The sequence below is a fragment of the Perca flavescens genome, chromosome 15, assembly GCF_004354835.1.
Source record: "Perca flavescens isolate YP-PL-M2 chromosome 15, PFLA_1.0, whole genome shotgun sequence".
NCBI lineage: Eukaryota > Metazoa > Chordata > Actinopteri > Perciformes > Percidae > Perca > Perca flavescens.
This window is the reverse complement of record NC_041345.1, coordinates 1984768-1996936: the sequence shown is the minus strand read 5'-3', so window position 1 is coordinate 1996936 and position 12169 is coordinate 1984768. Positions and strand designations below refer to the sequence as shown.

The window sequence follows — 12169 nt, the reverse complement described above, 5'->3', positions numbered from 1 at the left end:
GGGCTAACCGTTAGCATGCTAGCTCATTCTCAATTGAAAAACACTGCTACAACACACACAAATTCACCCTAATCTACAAAATAAATTGTATATAGCATGTAGTCCTTACCTAGCTACTGAGCATGTAGTCTTACCTAGCTACTGAGCATGTAGTCTTACCTAGCTACTGAGCATGTAGTCTTACCTAGCTACTGAGCATGTAGTCTTACCTAGCTACTGAGCATGTAGTCCTTACCTAGCTACTGAGCATGTAGTCCTTACCTAGCTACTGAGCATGTAGTCCTTACCTAGCTACTGAGCATGTAGTCCTTACCTAGCTACTGAGCATGTAGTCCTTACCTAGCTACTGAGCATGTAGTCTTACCTAGCTACTGAGCATGTAGTCTTACCTAGCTACTGAGCATGTAGTCCTTACCTAGCTACTGAGCATGTAGTCCTTACCTAGCTACTGAGCATGTAGTCCTTACCTAGCTACTGAGCATGTAGTCCTTACCTAGCTACTGAGCATGTAGTCCTTACCTAGCTACTGAGCATGTAGTCCTTACCTAGCTACTGAGCATGTAGTCTTACCTAGCTACTGAGCATGTGTAGTCCTTACCTAGCTACTGAGCATGTAGTCCTTACCTAGCTACTGAGCATGTAGTCTTACCTAGCTACTGAGCATGTAGTCCTTACCTAGCTACTGAGCATGTAGTCTTACCTAGCTACTGAGCATGTAGTGGCTACTGAGCATGTAGTCTTACCTAGCTACTGAGCATGTAGTCTTACCTAGCTACTGAGCATGTAGTCTTACCTAGCTACTGAGCATGTAGTCCTTACCTAGCTACTGAACATGTAGTCCTTACCTAGCTACTGAGCATGAGCATGTAGTGAGCATGTAGTCTTACCTAGCTAGCTACTGAGCATGTAGTCTTACCTAGCCTAGCTACTGAGCATGTAGTCTTACCTAGCTACTGAGCAACATGTGAACAGTCCTTACCTAGCTACTGAGCATGTAGTCTTACCTAGCTACTGAACATGTAGTCTTACCTAGCTACTGAGCATGTAGTCTTACCTAGCTACTGAGCATGTAGTCTTACCTAGCTACTGAGCATGTAGTCCTTACCTAGCTACTGAGCATGTAGTCCTTACCTAGCTACTGAACATGTAGTCTTACCTAGCTACTGAGCATGTAGTCTTACCTAGCTACTGAGCATGTAGTCTTACCTAGCTACTGAGCATGTAGTCCTTACCTAGCTACTGAACATGTAGTCTTACTTAGCTACTGAACATGTAGTCTTACCTAGCTACTGAGCATGTAGTCCTTACCTAGCTACTGAGCATGTAGTCTTACTTAGCTACTGAACATGTAGTCTTACCTAGCTACTGAGCATGTAGTCTTACCTAGCTACTGAGCATGTAGTCTTACCTAGCTACTGAACATGTAGTCCTTACCTAGCTACTGAGCATGTAGTCCTTACCTAGCTACTGAACATGTAGTCCTTACCTAGCTACTGAGCATGTAGTCCTTACCTAGCTACTGAGCATCTAGTCCTTACCTAGCTACCGAGCATGTAGTCCTTACCTAGCTACCGAGCATGTAGTCTTACCTAGCTACCGAGCATGTAGTCTTACCTAGCTACCGAGCATGTAGTCTTACCTAGCTACTGAACATGTAGTCTTACCTAGCTACTGAACATGTAGTCTTACCTAGCTACTGAACATGTAGTCTTACCTAGCTACTGAACATGTAGTCTTACCTAGCTACTGAGCATGTAGTCTTACCTAGCTACTGAGCATGTAGTCTTACCTAGCTACTGAGCATGTAGTCTTACCTAGCTACTGAACATGTAGTCTTACCTAGCTACTGAACATGTAGTCTTACCTAGCTACTGAGCATGTAGTCTTACCTAGCTACTGAGCATGTAGTCTTACCTAGCTACTGAGCATGTAGTCTTACCTAGCTACTGAGCATGTAGTCTTACCTAGCTACTGAGCATGTAGTCTTACCTAGCTACTGAACATGTAGTCTTACCTAGCTACTGAACATGTAGTCCTTACCTAGCTACTGAACATGTAGTCTTACCTAGCTACTGAGCATGTAGTCCTTACCTAGCTACTGAGCATGTAGTCTTACCTAGCTACTGAGCATGTAGTCTTACCTAGCTACTGAGCATGTAGTCCTTACCTAGCTACTGAGCATGTAGTCCTTACCTAGCTACTGAGCATGTAGTCTTACCTAGCTACTGAGCATGTAGTCTTACCTAGCTACTGAGCATGTAGTCCTTACCTAGCTACTGAGCATGTAGTCTTACCTAGCTACTGAGCATGTAGTCCTTACCTAGCTACTGAGCATGTAGTCCTTACCTAGCGACTGAACATGTAGTCCTTACCTAGCTACTGAGCATGTAGTCTTACCTAGCTACTGAGCATGTAGTCTTACCTAGCTACTGAGCATGTAGTCTTACCTAGCTACTGAGCATGTAGTCTTACCTAGCTACTGAGCATGTAGTCTTACCTAGCTACTGAGCATGTAGTCTTACCTAGCTACTGAGCATGTAGTCTTACCTAGCTACTGAGCATGTGCGACTGACAACAAAGATGTGACAGAAGTTGAGATGTCTCACTCTGTAGCTAAAAAAAAGAGACCTGAACACAGGGTGAAAAGAGGTTTTTTGAAAATTAAACCATCTAAACTTATTCTGATATAACCTCAAATTACAATTATGAACCTGAAAATGAGCATAAAATGGGCGCTTTAAGGTTCTGAAATGCAAACATTTTTTTATTTATTTTTTTACAGGGCGTGCACCCATGAGCACCCACGGAGGAAACCATAAATCTACACTATGATGGGAGTGTAACACTAAATGCCTGGAGAAGCCCTTTAAGGCCAAAGTCTATGTTTCTCAAACTAATCTGAATTGAGTGAGACCAGCAGCAACAAATCCCCCAGTGTACATCCACCCTGTTAGCATTCCTTTACGAGTGGAGTGGTACTGTGTATTTCAGCTCCGTGGCTGTGTGTGGACATTAGACATACCGTGCTGTTTGGAGAAGACTTTCTTCTGCCTCTGGAGTTTTCGGCCTCTCTCTATTACCGGGTTAAAGAAAGTCACCTAAAACACAAACGAAATGTTAAAACAACAAAGTACAGTAAGTGATGGTTGCATGTATTATTAAGGTCAACCGATCTATTGTATGAAAAAAAAAAAAAACTTGATTGTAAAATGCACGAATATGTGTGTGTGTGTGTGTGTGTGTGTGAGTGTCTGTGTGTCAATTAGTGAGTGAGTGTGTTTGTGAGAGTGTGTGTGAGTCTGTGTTTGTCTGTGTGTGTGTGTGTGTGTGTGTGTGTGTGTGTGTGTGTGTAAGTGTGTGTGAGTGAGTGTGTGTGTGTGTGTCTGTACGTGCGTGTGTCTCTCTCTCTCTCTCTGTGTGTGTGTGTGTGTGTGTGTGTGTGTGTGTGTGTGAGTGTGTGTCTCTCTCTCGGTGTGTGTCTCTCTGTGTGTACGTGTGTGTCTTTCTGTTTTTTGCCTGTGTCTCTCTCTCTCTCTGTGTGTGTGTGTGTGTGTGTGTGAGAGTGTGTGTGTGTGTGTGTGTGTGTGAGTGTCTGTGTGTCAATTAGTGAGTGAGTGTGTTTGTGAGAGTGTGTGTGAGTCTGTGTGTGTCTGTGTGAGTGTGTGTGTGTGTGTGTGTGTAAGTGTGTGTGAGTGTGTGTGCGTGTGTCTGTACGTGCGTGTGTCTCTCTCTCTGTGTGTGTGTGTGTGTGTGTGTGTGTGTGTGTGTGTGTGTGTGTGTGTGTGTGTGTGTGTGTGTGTGTGTGTGTGTGTGTGTGTGTGTGTGTGTGTGTGTGTGTGTGTGTGTGTGTGTGTGTGTGTGTGTGTGTGTGTGTGTGTGTGTGTGTGTGTGTCTGTGTCTGTGTCGTGTGTCTCTCTCTCTCTGTGTGTGTGTGTGTGTGTGTGTGTGTGTGTGTGTGTGTGTGTGTGTGTGTGTGTGTGTGTGTGTGTGTGTGTGTGAGTGTGTGTGTGTGTGTGTGTGTGTGTAAGTGTGTGTGAGTGAGTGTATGTGTGTGTCTGTACGTGCGTGTGTCTCTCTCTCGGTGTGTGTCTCTCTGTGTGTACGTGTGTGTCTTTCTGTTTTTTGCCTGTGTCTCTCTCTGTGTGTGTGTGTGTGTGTGTGTGTGTGTGTGTGTGTGTGTGTGTGTGTGTGTGTGTGTGTGTGTGTGTGTGTGTGTGTGTGTGTGTGTGTGTGTGTCCTGTACCTCAGCCAGCAGCAGCCCCTGTGGCTCGAGCTCCAGCTGGACTCGGTGCCGCTGGTTGTCCAGGAACTCTTCCAGCTTCAGGTACTTCAGAGCGCACAGGGAGCGGTAATCTCTCCAGTACACTGCGATCTCCATCTCCCTGGACTAAATCGCACAAAAAAAAACACCAATAATGTCACATTCAAATTCAAAACAACTTTATTAATCCCCACTACAGGCAGCTTGTACACAGAGAAACATACAACAACATACACAACATTCAAACACAAAGAGGAGCTAAAATGTGGGAAAAATCTGTAAAATAAATGTCGCAGGTATGTTGTTACATGAAGGTTAGTCTTGTCCCCTCACAACAAGAACAACCTTCGAGCTGCACACTGGAAACGGGAAGTTTTTAAGTAAATTTGGATGGTGCAACAAGGCAGGTCTGCTCGGTTCTTTCAGAGAATGGTTTTAAAGATTGACAAAGAATCTGTTTAGGGCATCTTGTCTGTAACTGGGAGGTTTTATAAAGAATATGTTGAGGCCATTTCCTCTCTAACTGGGAGGTTTTATAAAGAATATGTTGAGGCCATTTCCTCTCTAACTGGGAGGTTTTATAAAGAATATGTTGAGGCCATTTCCTCTCTAACTGGGAGGTTTTGGGACCAATTGGTGGGATTGCTGTGGACCAGAGTGATAGAGAAAGACAGAGTGGCAACACTCCCATTGGACTCCGTTGTACGCTTTTTCTCGGACATCATTCATTTTCATTGCTTGCCGTCGAGTAACTTCTGAGGTAAGTTGATTAAATAGCTACCTCTTTTGGATTGTCAACTGTCTATATTTTATCAGAGGCCCTTTATGATGCATATACTGATCTTTATGTGTATGTGTGCACAGCGTGATTATATATTTTTTATCTCGGTAGCCGACCGATTGCCTGCTAGTTTGTTAGCTCGTTTGTTAGCTTGACTTCGCCAGCTGTGAAGGTATCGTTACACCAACAATTACAAAGTTCAGTAGGAAAAACTCAGTTGGAAAAACTTGTCCATGCTTTTATCTTCAGTAGACTTGACTACTGTAACGGGGTCTTTACAAATCTCCCTAAAAAAATCAATCAGACAGCTGCAGCTGATTCAGAACGCTGCTGCTCGAGTCCTCACTAAAACCAAGAAAGTGGATCACATCAGTCCAGTACTGAAGTCTCTACACTGGCTTCCAGTCCCTCAAAGAATTGATTTTAAAATACTTTTACTGGTTTATAAATCACTAAACGGTTTAGGGCCAAAATACATTTCTGATCTGCTACTACACTATGACCCTCTCAGGTGGTCTGGGACAGGTCTGCTACACTATGACCCACCCAGACCTCTCAGGTGGTCTGGGACAGGTCTGCTACACTATGACCCACCCAGACCTCTCAGGTGGTCTGGGACAGGTCTGCTACACTATGACCCACCCAGACCTCTCAGGTGGTCTGGGACAGGTCTGCTACACTATGTCCCACCCAGACCTCTCAGGTGGTCTGGGACAGGTCTGCTACACTATGTCCCACCCAGACCTCTCAGGTGGTCTGGGACACGTCTGCTACACTATGACCCACCCAGACCTCTCAGGTGGTCTGGGACACGTCTGCTACACTATGACCCACCCAGACCTCTCAGGTGGTCTGGGACAGGTCTGCTACACTATGACCCACCCAGACCTCTCAGGTGGTCTGGGACAGGTCTGCTACACTATGACCCACCCAGACCTCTCAGGTGGTCTGGGACACGTCTGCTACACTATGACCCACCCAGACCTCTCAGGTGGTCTGGGACAGGTCTGCTACACTATGACCCACCCAGACCTCTCAGGTGGTCTGGGACAGGTCTGCTACACTATGACCCACCCAGACCTCTCAGGTGGTCTGGGACACGTCTGCTACACTATGACCCACCCAGACCTCTCAGGTGGTCTGGGACACGTCTGCTACACTATGACCCACCCAGACCACTCAGGTGGTCTGGGACAGGTCTACTCGTTGTCCCCAGAGTCAGAACTAAACAGGGGGAAGCAGCGTTCAGTTTTTATGCTCCACATATCTGGAACAAACTCCCAGAAACCTGCAGGTCCGCTGCAACTCTCCGTTCTTTTAAATCCAGGCTGAAGACATATCTTTTTAATGTTGCCTTTCTTTAAATAACCTATTTTTAACTGCTCTTTCTTTAAAATTCTTATACTGCACTGTAAATTTCATTCCTGTCTTTTAATGATCTTAAATTGTTGTTAATTGTTTTAATGCTTTGAAATTGTTTTTAATTGTTTTCTAACTGTTTTTAATGTTTCATGTAAAGCACTTTGAATTGCCTTGTTGCTGAAATGTGCTATACAAATAAAGCTGCCTTGCCTTGCCTAGTGAATCTCTGACAACTTTTATTTAGTTAGTTATTGATGTCGGATTATTAGGATCATTAAGGTTGATTAAGGACGGGTTTCATTCAGGTTTTATCTGCTGAATCGGACGGTGTTAGCTAGTCAGCTGAGTAGCCTACTGTGTGTCTAGAAATAAGGTTGCGTTTGTTTAATTATACCCTTGAAAGGGCTGTTGGATTACATGTATGAATACAAGTTATTCCACACACAAAATATCAATAAGTGACATATGACAATGACATAATTTTAAATATGAAAAAGTATTAAGGCAAATTTCACAGTTGTGTTTTTTTTTTTTTTTTTTTTACTGTTGATTTATTTAACGTTTTCCACTGTTTTTTTAAGTTCAATAATTGCAACATCTTTCCAGAAGTCAACAAGTAATCGTGTTAAATTATTGTGATTTCAATATTGACCGAAATAATTATGATCATATTTCTCTCCATATTCCAGCAGCCCTACTGGTGCTGGCGACGGCTGCTGAAATAAGAGGCGACTGGAGGCCGCGGACGGTGTGCCGGGGATGGAGAGGCCAAACACATCCATGGCAACCAGTAAGGTGTTTGGCAGTGGACTAGAGGTTATGACTTTATGTGACGAAGTCTGCTGTGTTGAAATTGCCTTCTTAGTCTGACTCTTTGCTGCCAAGGTACCCCTTATCACAGCTGTTTACCCTGATGCACTATGATTGAATCCTTAACCTCAGCCGGATATATGTGGAGGATATTTTTTTGTTAATTAATCACTTATACTATTCCCCATATTCCTGGCTCTACTTTGTTGCTCTTATTCATACTTGTTCCCACTTGTTTTTTTTGTTCCACAAACCTCAGCCTGATATATGTGGAGAGGATTTGTTTTATTAAACACTCAGCATCTCAAACACTAACCCCAAACACTCACATTGTATCCTCCTTTGCAGCGTGCAGATGTTAGGCAGTAGAATCTGCATTTGCTGAAGGGTTTTATAACCAGTGGTGGCAGCGGTGAATCTTAGTTGTATTGCTTTTTTGTCTCCTTTCCCCACTGTATTCATTTTTTCTGTACTTGTTCTTGTTGTGTCACTCATTGTTTAATAAAAAAAATGTATTCATCCAAGTGTATTGAGTTGTTATTATTTAATATATGTTATACTTGGTGTATGGCTTAGTCTTAAAATGATCATGGTTGTGTGGTCAACTCGTGCCTCATCAGAAGAAGTGGGCTGGACACTTAATGCTGAATGGACTGTTGCTACTCTGCGTTATTAATCTATACTCCTCTAGCTGTATCTATATTCTATACATAGCTTTCATTTGTCACCCCATTCCAAATGTAAAACTGACATTTACAAATATGCAATAACAATCAAACAAGTACATGGGTATTAGGGCTGCCACCTCTTAGTCGATTAGTCGACTAATCGGTGGTTTTGGTCTTAGTCGACTAAGATTTCTTTAGTCGATTAGTCATTTTTTATGCTTATTCATGCTTAATTACTCATTTCCAAGAAACTTCTGAGCACATTTGTGGTAAACACAAGATTTAAAGTGGTGCTTTTGCAGGATTAATTGTGGAGAAACTCAGTTTTACAGATGGTTAATTAACTACATTTATATTGCGCTTTTCTAGTCTTAACCACCTCTCAAAGAGCACAGCTCTGTCAATTAAATCAACTAATCGATTAGTCGACAAAATCCTATAAGTGTTAGTCGACTAAGAAGTTCTTTAGTCGAGGACAGCCCTAATGGGTATGTGTTTTTTTTTCATATTTACCATTCAATATTGCAATCGCTGCTGTCAGTCCCATAGGGGAACATGACAGCGCTGATCAGCTCATTTAAATAGCTCATGGTACTGTATTGTGTCAACTTCATTTAATATTGCATGTGGAGTTTTCTTTTGCAGGGTGCAAATGTTCCACCAGAACCAGCAGAGCCACTGTCGCTGTGTCCCAAGACGATTGTGATTGGTTTAAAGAAATGCATACAACCCATCCTATCCCAGAATGCATCTGTGGTGTAGCCAGACCTTCCTCCACAGCGCTGTGGAGATACGGTCTGGCAATTCGTTTGATCGCGTGTCCAGCATCAAGTTCAGGTGGAATCAAACCCTAACAGAGTGAGTGTGAGCTGGGTCTTACTCTCTCCAGCTCCAGAGTGAAGCTCTGGTCCCAGGCCTGCTCCCCGACAGTCCTCCACACCGTCTGACCCACCACCGTGTTCTCCAGCTTCAGCACAGCGCACACCTCCGCTGTCAAACACACACAGCTACTGATCAACAGCAACACACACAGCTACTCATCAACAGCAACACACACAGCTACTGATCAACAGCAACACACACAGCTACTCATCAACAGCAACACACACAGCTACTCATCAACAGCAACACACACAGCTACTGATCAACAGCAACACACACAGCTACTCATCAACAGCATGCACACAAGTCCACTATGTAGCTGTAAACTGTAAACATTTAAAGGGATATGCCACCGTTTGTTGAAATAGGTCTTATCATGTCTCCTCTAGCTGTAGATAGGTGGGGTCTCCTCTAGCTGTAGATAGGTGGTGTCTCCCCTAGCTGTAGATAGGTGGTGTCTCCCCTAGCTGTAGATAGGTGGGGTCTCCCCTAGCTGTAGATAGGTGGGGTCTCCTCTAGCTGTAGATAGGTGGGGTCTCCTCTAGCTGTAGATAGGTGGGGTCTCCTCCTCTAGCTGTAGATAGGTGGGGTCTCCCCTAGCTGTAGGTAGGTGGGGTCTCCCTTAGCTGTAGATAGGTGGGGTCTCCTCCTCTAGCTGTAGATAGGTGGGGTCTCCTCCCCTAGCTGTAGGTAGGTGGGGTCTCACTTAGCTGTAGATAGGTGGGGTCTCCTCCTCTAGCTGTAGATAGGTGGGGTCTCCTCTAGCTGTAGATAGGTGGGGTCTCCTCCCCTAGCTGTAGATAGGTGGGGTCTCCTCTAGCTGTAGATAGGTGGGCTCTCCCCTAGCTGTAGATAGGTGGGGTCTCCTCTAGCTGTAGATAGGTGGGGTCTCCTCCCCTAGCTGTAGGTAGGTGGGGTCTCCCCTAGCTGTAGATAGGTGGGGTCTCCTCTAGCTGTGATAGTGGGGTCTCCTCCAGCTGTAGATAGGTGGGGTCTCCTCCAGCTGTAGATAGGTAGGGGGTCTCCTCCTGGGGTCTCCCCCTAGCTGTAGATAGGTGGGGTCTCCCCTAGCTGTAGATAGGTGGGGTCCCCTCTCCTCTAGCTGTAGATAGGTGGGGTCTCCTCCCCTAGCTGTAGATAGGTGGGGTCTCCTCTAGCTGTAGATAGGTGGGGTCTCCTCCCCTAGCTGTAGATAGGTGGGGTCTCCTCTAGCTGTAGATAGGTGGGGGCTGTAGATCTCCCTCCCCTAGCTGTAGATAGGTGGGGTCTCCCCCTAGCTGTAGATAGCTGGGGTCTAGATAGCTGTAGATAGGTGGGGTCTCCTCCCCTAGCTGTAGGTAGGTGGGGTCTCCCCTAGCTGTAGATAGGTGGGGTCTCCCCTAGCTGTAGATAGGTGGGGTCTCCTCCCCTAGCTGTAGGTAGGTGGGGTCTCCCCTAGCTGTAGATAGGTGGGGTCTCCTCTAGCTGTAGATAGGTGGGGTCTCCTCACCTAGCTGTAGATAGGTGGGGTCTCCTCCTCTAGCTGTAGATAGGTGGGGTCTCCCTAGCCCTAGCTGTAGATAGGGGGGGGGATCTCCTCCCCTAGCTGTAGATAGGTGGGGTCTCCCTTAGCTGTAGATAGGTGGGGTCTCCTCTAGCTGTAGATAGGTGGGGTCTCCTCCCCTAGCTGTAGATAGGTGGGGTCTCCTCCCCTAGCTGTAGGTAGGTGGGGTCTCCTCCCCTAGCTGTGTGGGGATAGCTGTAGATAGGTGGGGTCTCCTCCCTAGCTGTAGATAGGTGGGGTCTCCTCCTAGCTGTCTAGCTGTAGATAGGTGGGGTCTCCTCTAGCTGTAGATAGGTGGGGTCTCCCTTAGCTGTAGATAGGTGGGGTCTCCTCCTCTAGCTGTAGATAGGTGGGGTCTCCTCTAGCTGTAGATAGGTGGGCTCTCCCCTAGCTGTAGATAGGTGGGGTCTCCTCTAGCTGTAGATAGGTGGGGTCTCCTCCCTAGCTGTAGATAGGGTGGGGTGGGGTCTCCTCTAGCTGTAGATAGGTGGGGTCTCCTCCCCTAGCTGTAGATAGGTGGGGTCTCCTCTAGCTGTAGATAGGTGGGGTCTCCTCTAGCTGTAGATAGGTGGGGTCTCCTCCCCTAGCTGTAGGTAGGTGGGGTCTCCTCTGTAGCTGTGGGGTAGGTGGGGTCTCCTCCCCTAGCTGTAGATAGGTGGGGTCTCCTCCCCTAGCTGTAGATAGGTGGGGTCTCCTCCCCTAGCTGTAGATAGGTGGGGTCTCCTCTAGCTGTAGATAGGTGGGGTCTCCCCTAGCTGTAGGTAGGTGGGGTCTCCCCTAGCTGTAGATAGGTGGGGTCTCCCCTAGCTGTAGATAGGTGGGCCAACACATTTTCTGTGCATGCATTGTTTTAGTCCGGTGCAACACCGTCAGCGCCGCTGCTAGTTAGCTTAGCATAGTGAATGGAATCCTATGTTGCCGGTTAGCATGTTGTGAGTAAAAGTGAGCCAACAAAAGACAAAAAAACAACCTAATTACTCGCACTGAGACAAGAAATGCGTTGGCCCACCTATCTACAGCCAGGGTAGACCGTGATAAGAACTATTTCAACAAACGGTGGCGTATTACTTTAAAGTAGGGATGTAATGATACATCAATCTGGATCGATTCAATCCTCTACGATCCAATATTATCGACACAAAATAAAAATATTGACACATATTGTCATCTTTAAGATTCCCAATTTATATTTATTTTTTTGACTAAAAAAAGTAGATGGTTTTTAATTTAACTGAAAGAGCTCAGTAATGAAAATGACTAACGATATTTTAGTTGCTTTTTGTGAATATATATATATATATATATATATATATATATATATATATATATATATATAATATGTAACAGATTGTGTTAAATGTATCGTCTCGTATCAGTCGCAGGCTCCTGAATTGAATTAAGTCCAAATCGTATTGTGGCAGATTTTGTGATATCAGCAAATATTGTATAGTTTTATCCAAAGATATAGTATTGCATCGTGATAAAGTGTGTGATTTACAGCCCTAATTTAAAAAGGCACCTATTCAGAATGAGAAATGAAAGACTTACAGGAGAGCTCCTCGGTCTTGCCAGGGATCTTCAGGCTCATGCTGCTGGAGCTGCGGCTGTAAAGGCCGCTCAGTTTGAAGGACGAGCGTCCGTCTCCCGGAGAATACGAGGGAAGAACCAGCGGGCTCCCTTTGGTCCGTCCCGGGATCACCTCCAGCAGCCCCACACAGCCCAGGAGATGCACCTGCAGAGTACCTGGAAGGAAGACAAGGCCCTTTAATAAGGCTGCTCCCTCTTAGTCACTGAGTCGACTAATGGGTGGTTTTGGTCTTAGTCAACTTAGATCTCTGTAGTCCATTAGTCATGTCTGATGC

The 12169-nt window shown here is 45.4% G+C and overlaps 1 protein-coding gene across 2 annotated transcripts in view; it reads right to left on the bottom strand.

The window, feature by feature from the left end:
- pkn1b (protein kinase N1b) overlaps positions 1 to 12169 on the bottom strand; it is a 94652-nt gene that overhangs the window by 21221 nt on the left and 61262 nt on the right. For both annotated transcript variants that reach the window (XM_028599836.1, XM_028599835.1), the window contains exons 7-10: positions 11856 to 12050; positions 8763 to 8872; positions 4244 to 4387; positions 3023 to 3098 (exon numbers count right to left, since the gene is read on the bottom strand). In XM_028599836.1, coding sequence (XP_028455637.1) covers positions 3023 to 3098; positions 4244 to 4387; positions 8763 to 8872; positions 11856 to 12050 — 525 coding nt within the window. The remainder of the gene's footprint in view (positions 1 to 3022; positions 3099 to 4243; positions 4388 to 8762; positions 8873 to 11855; positions 12051 to 12169) is intronic.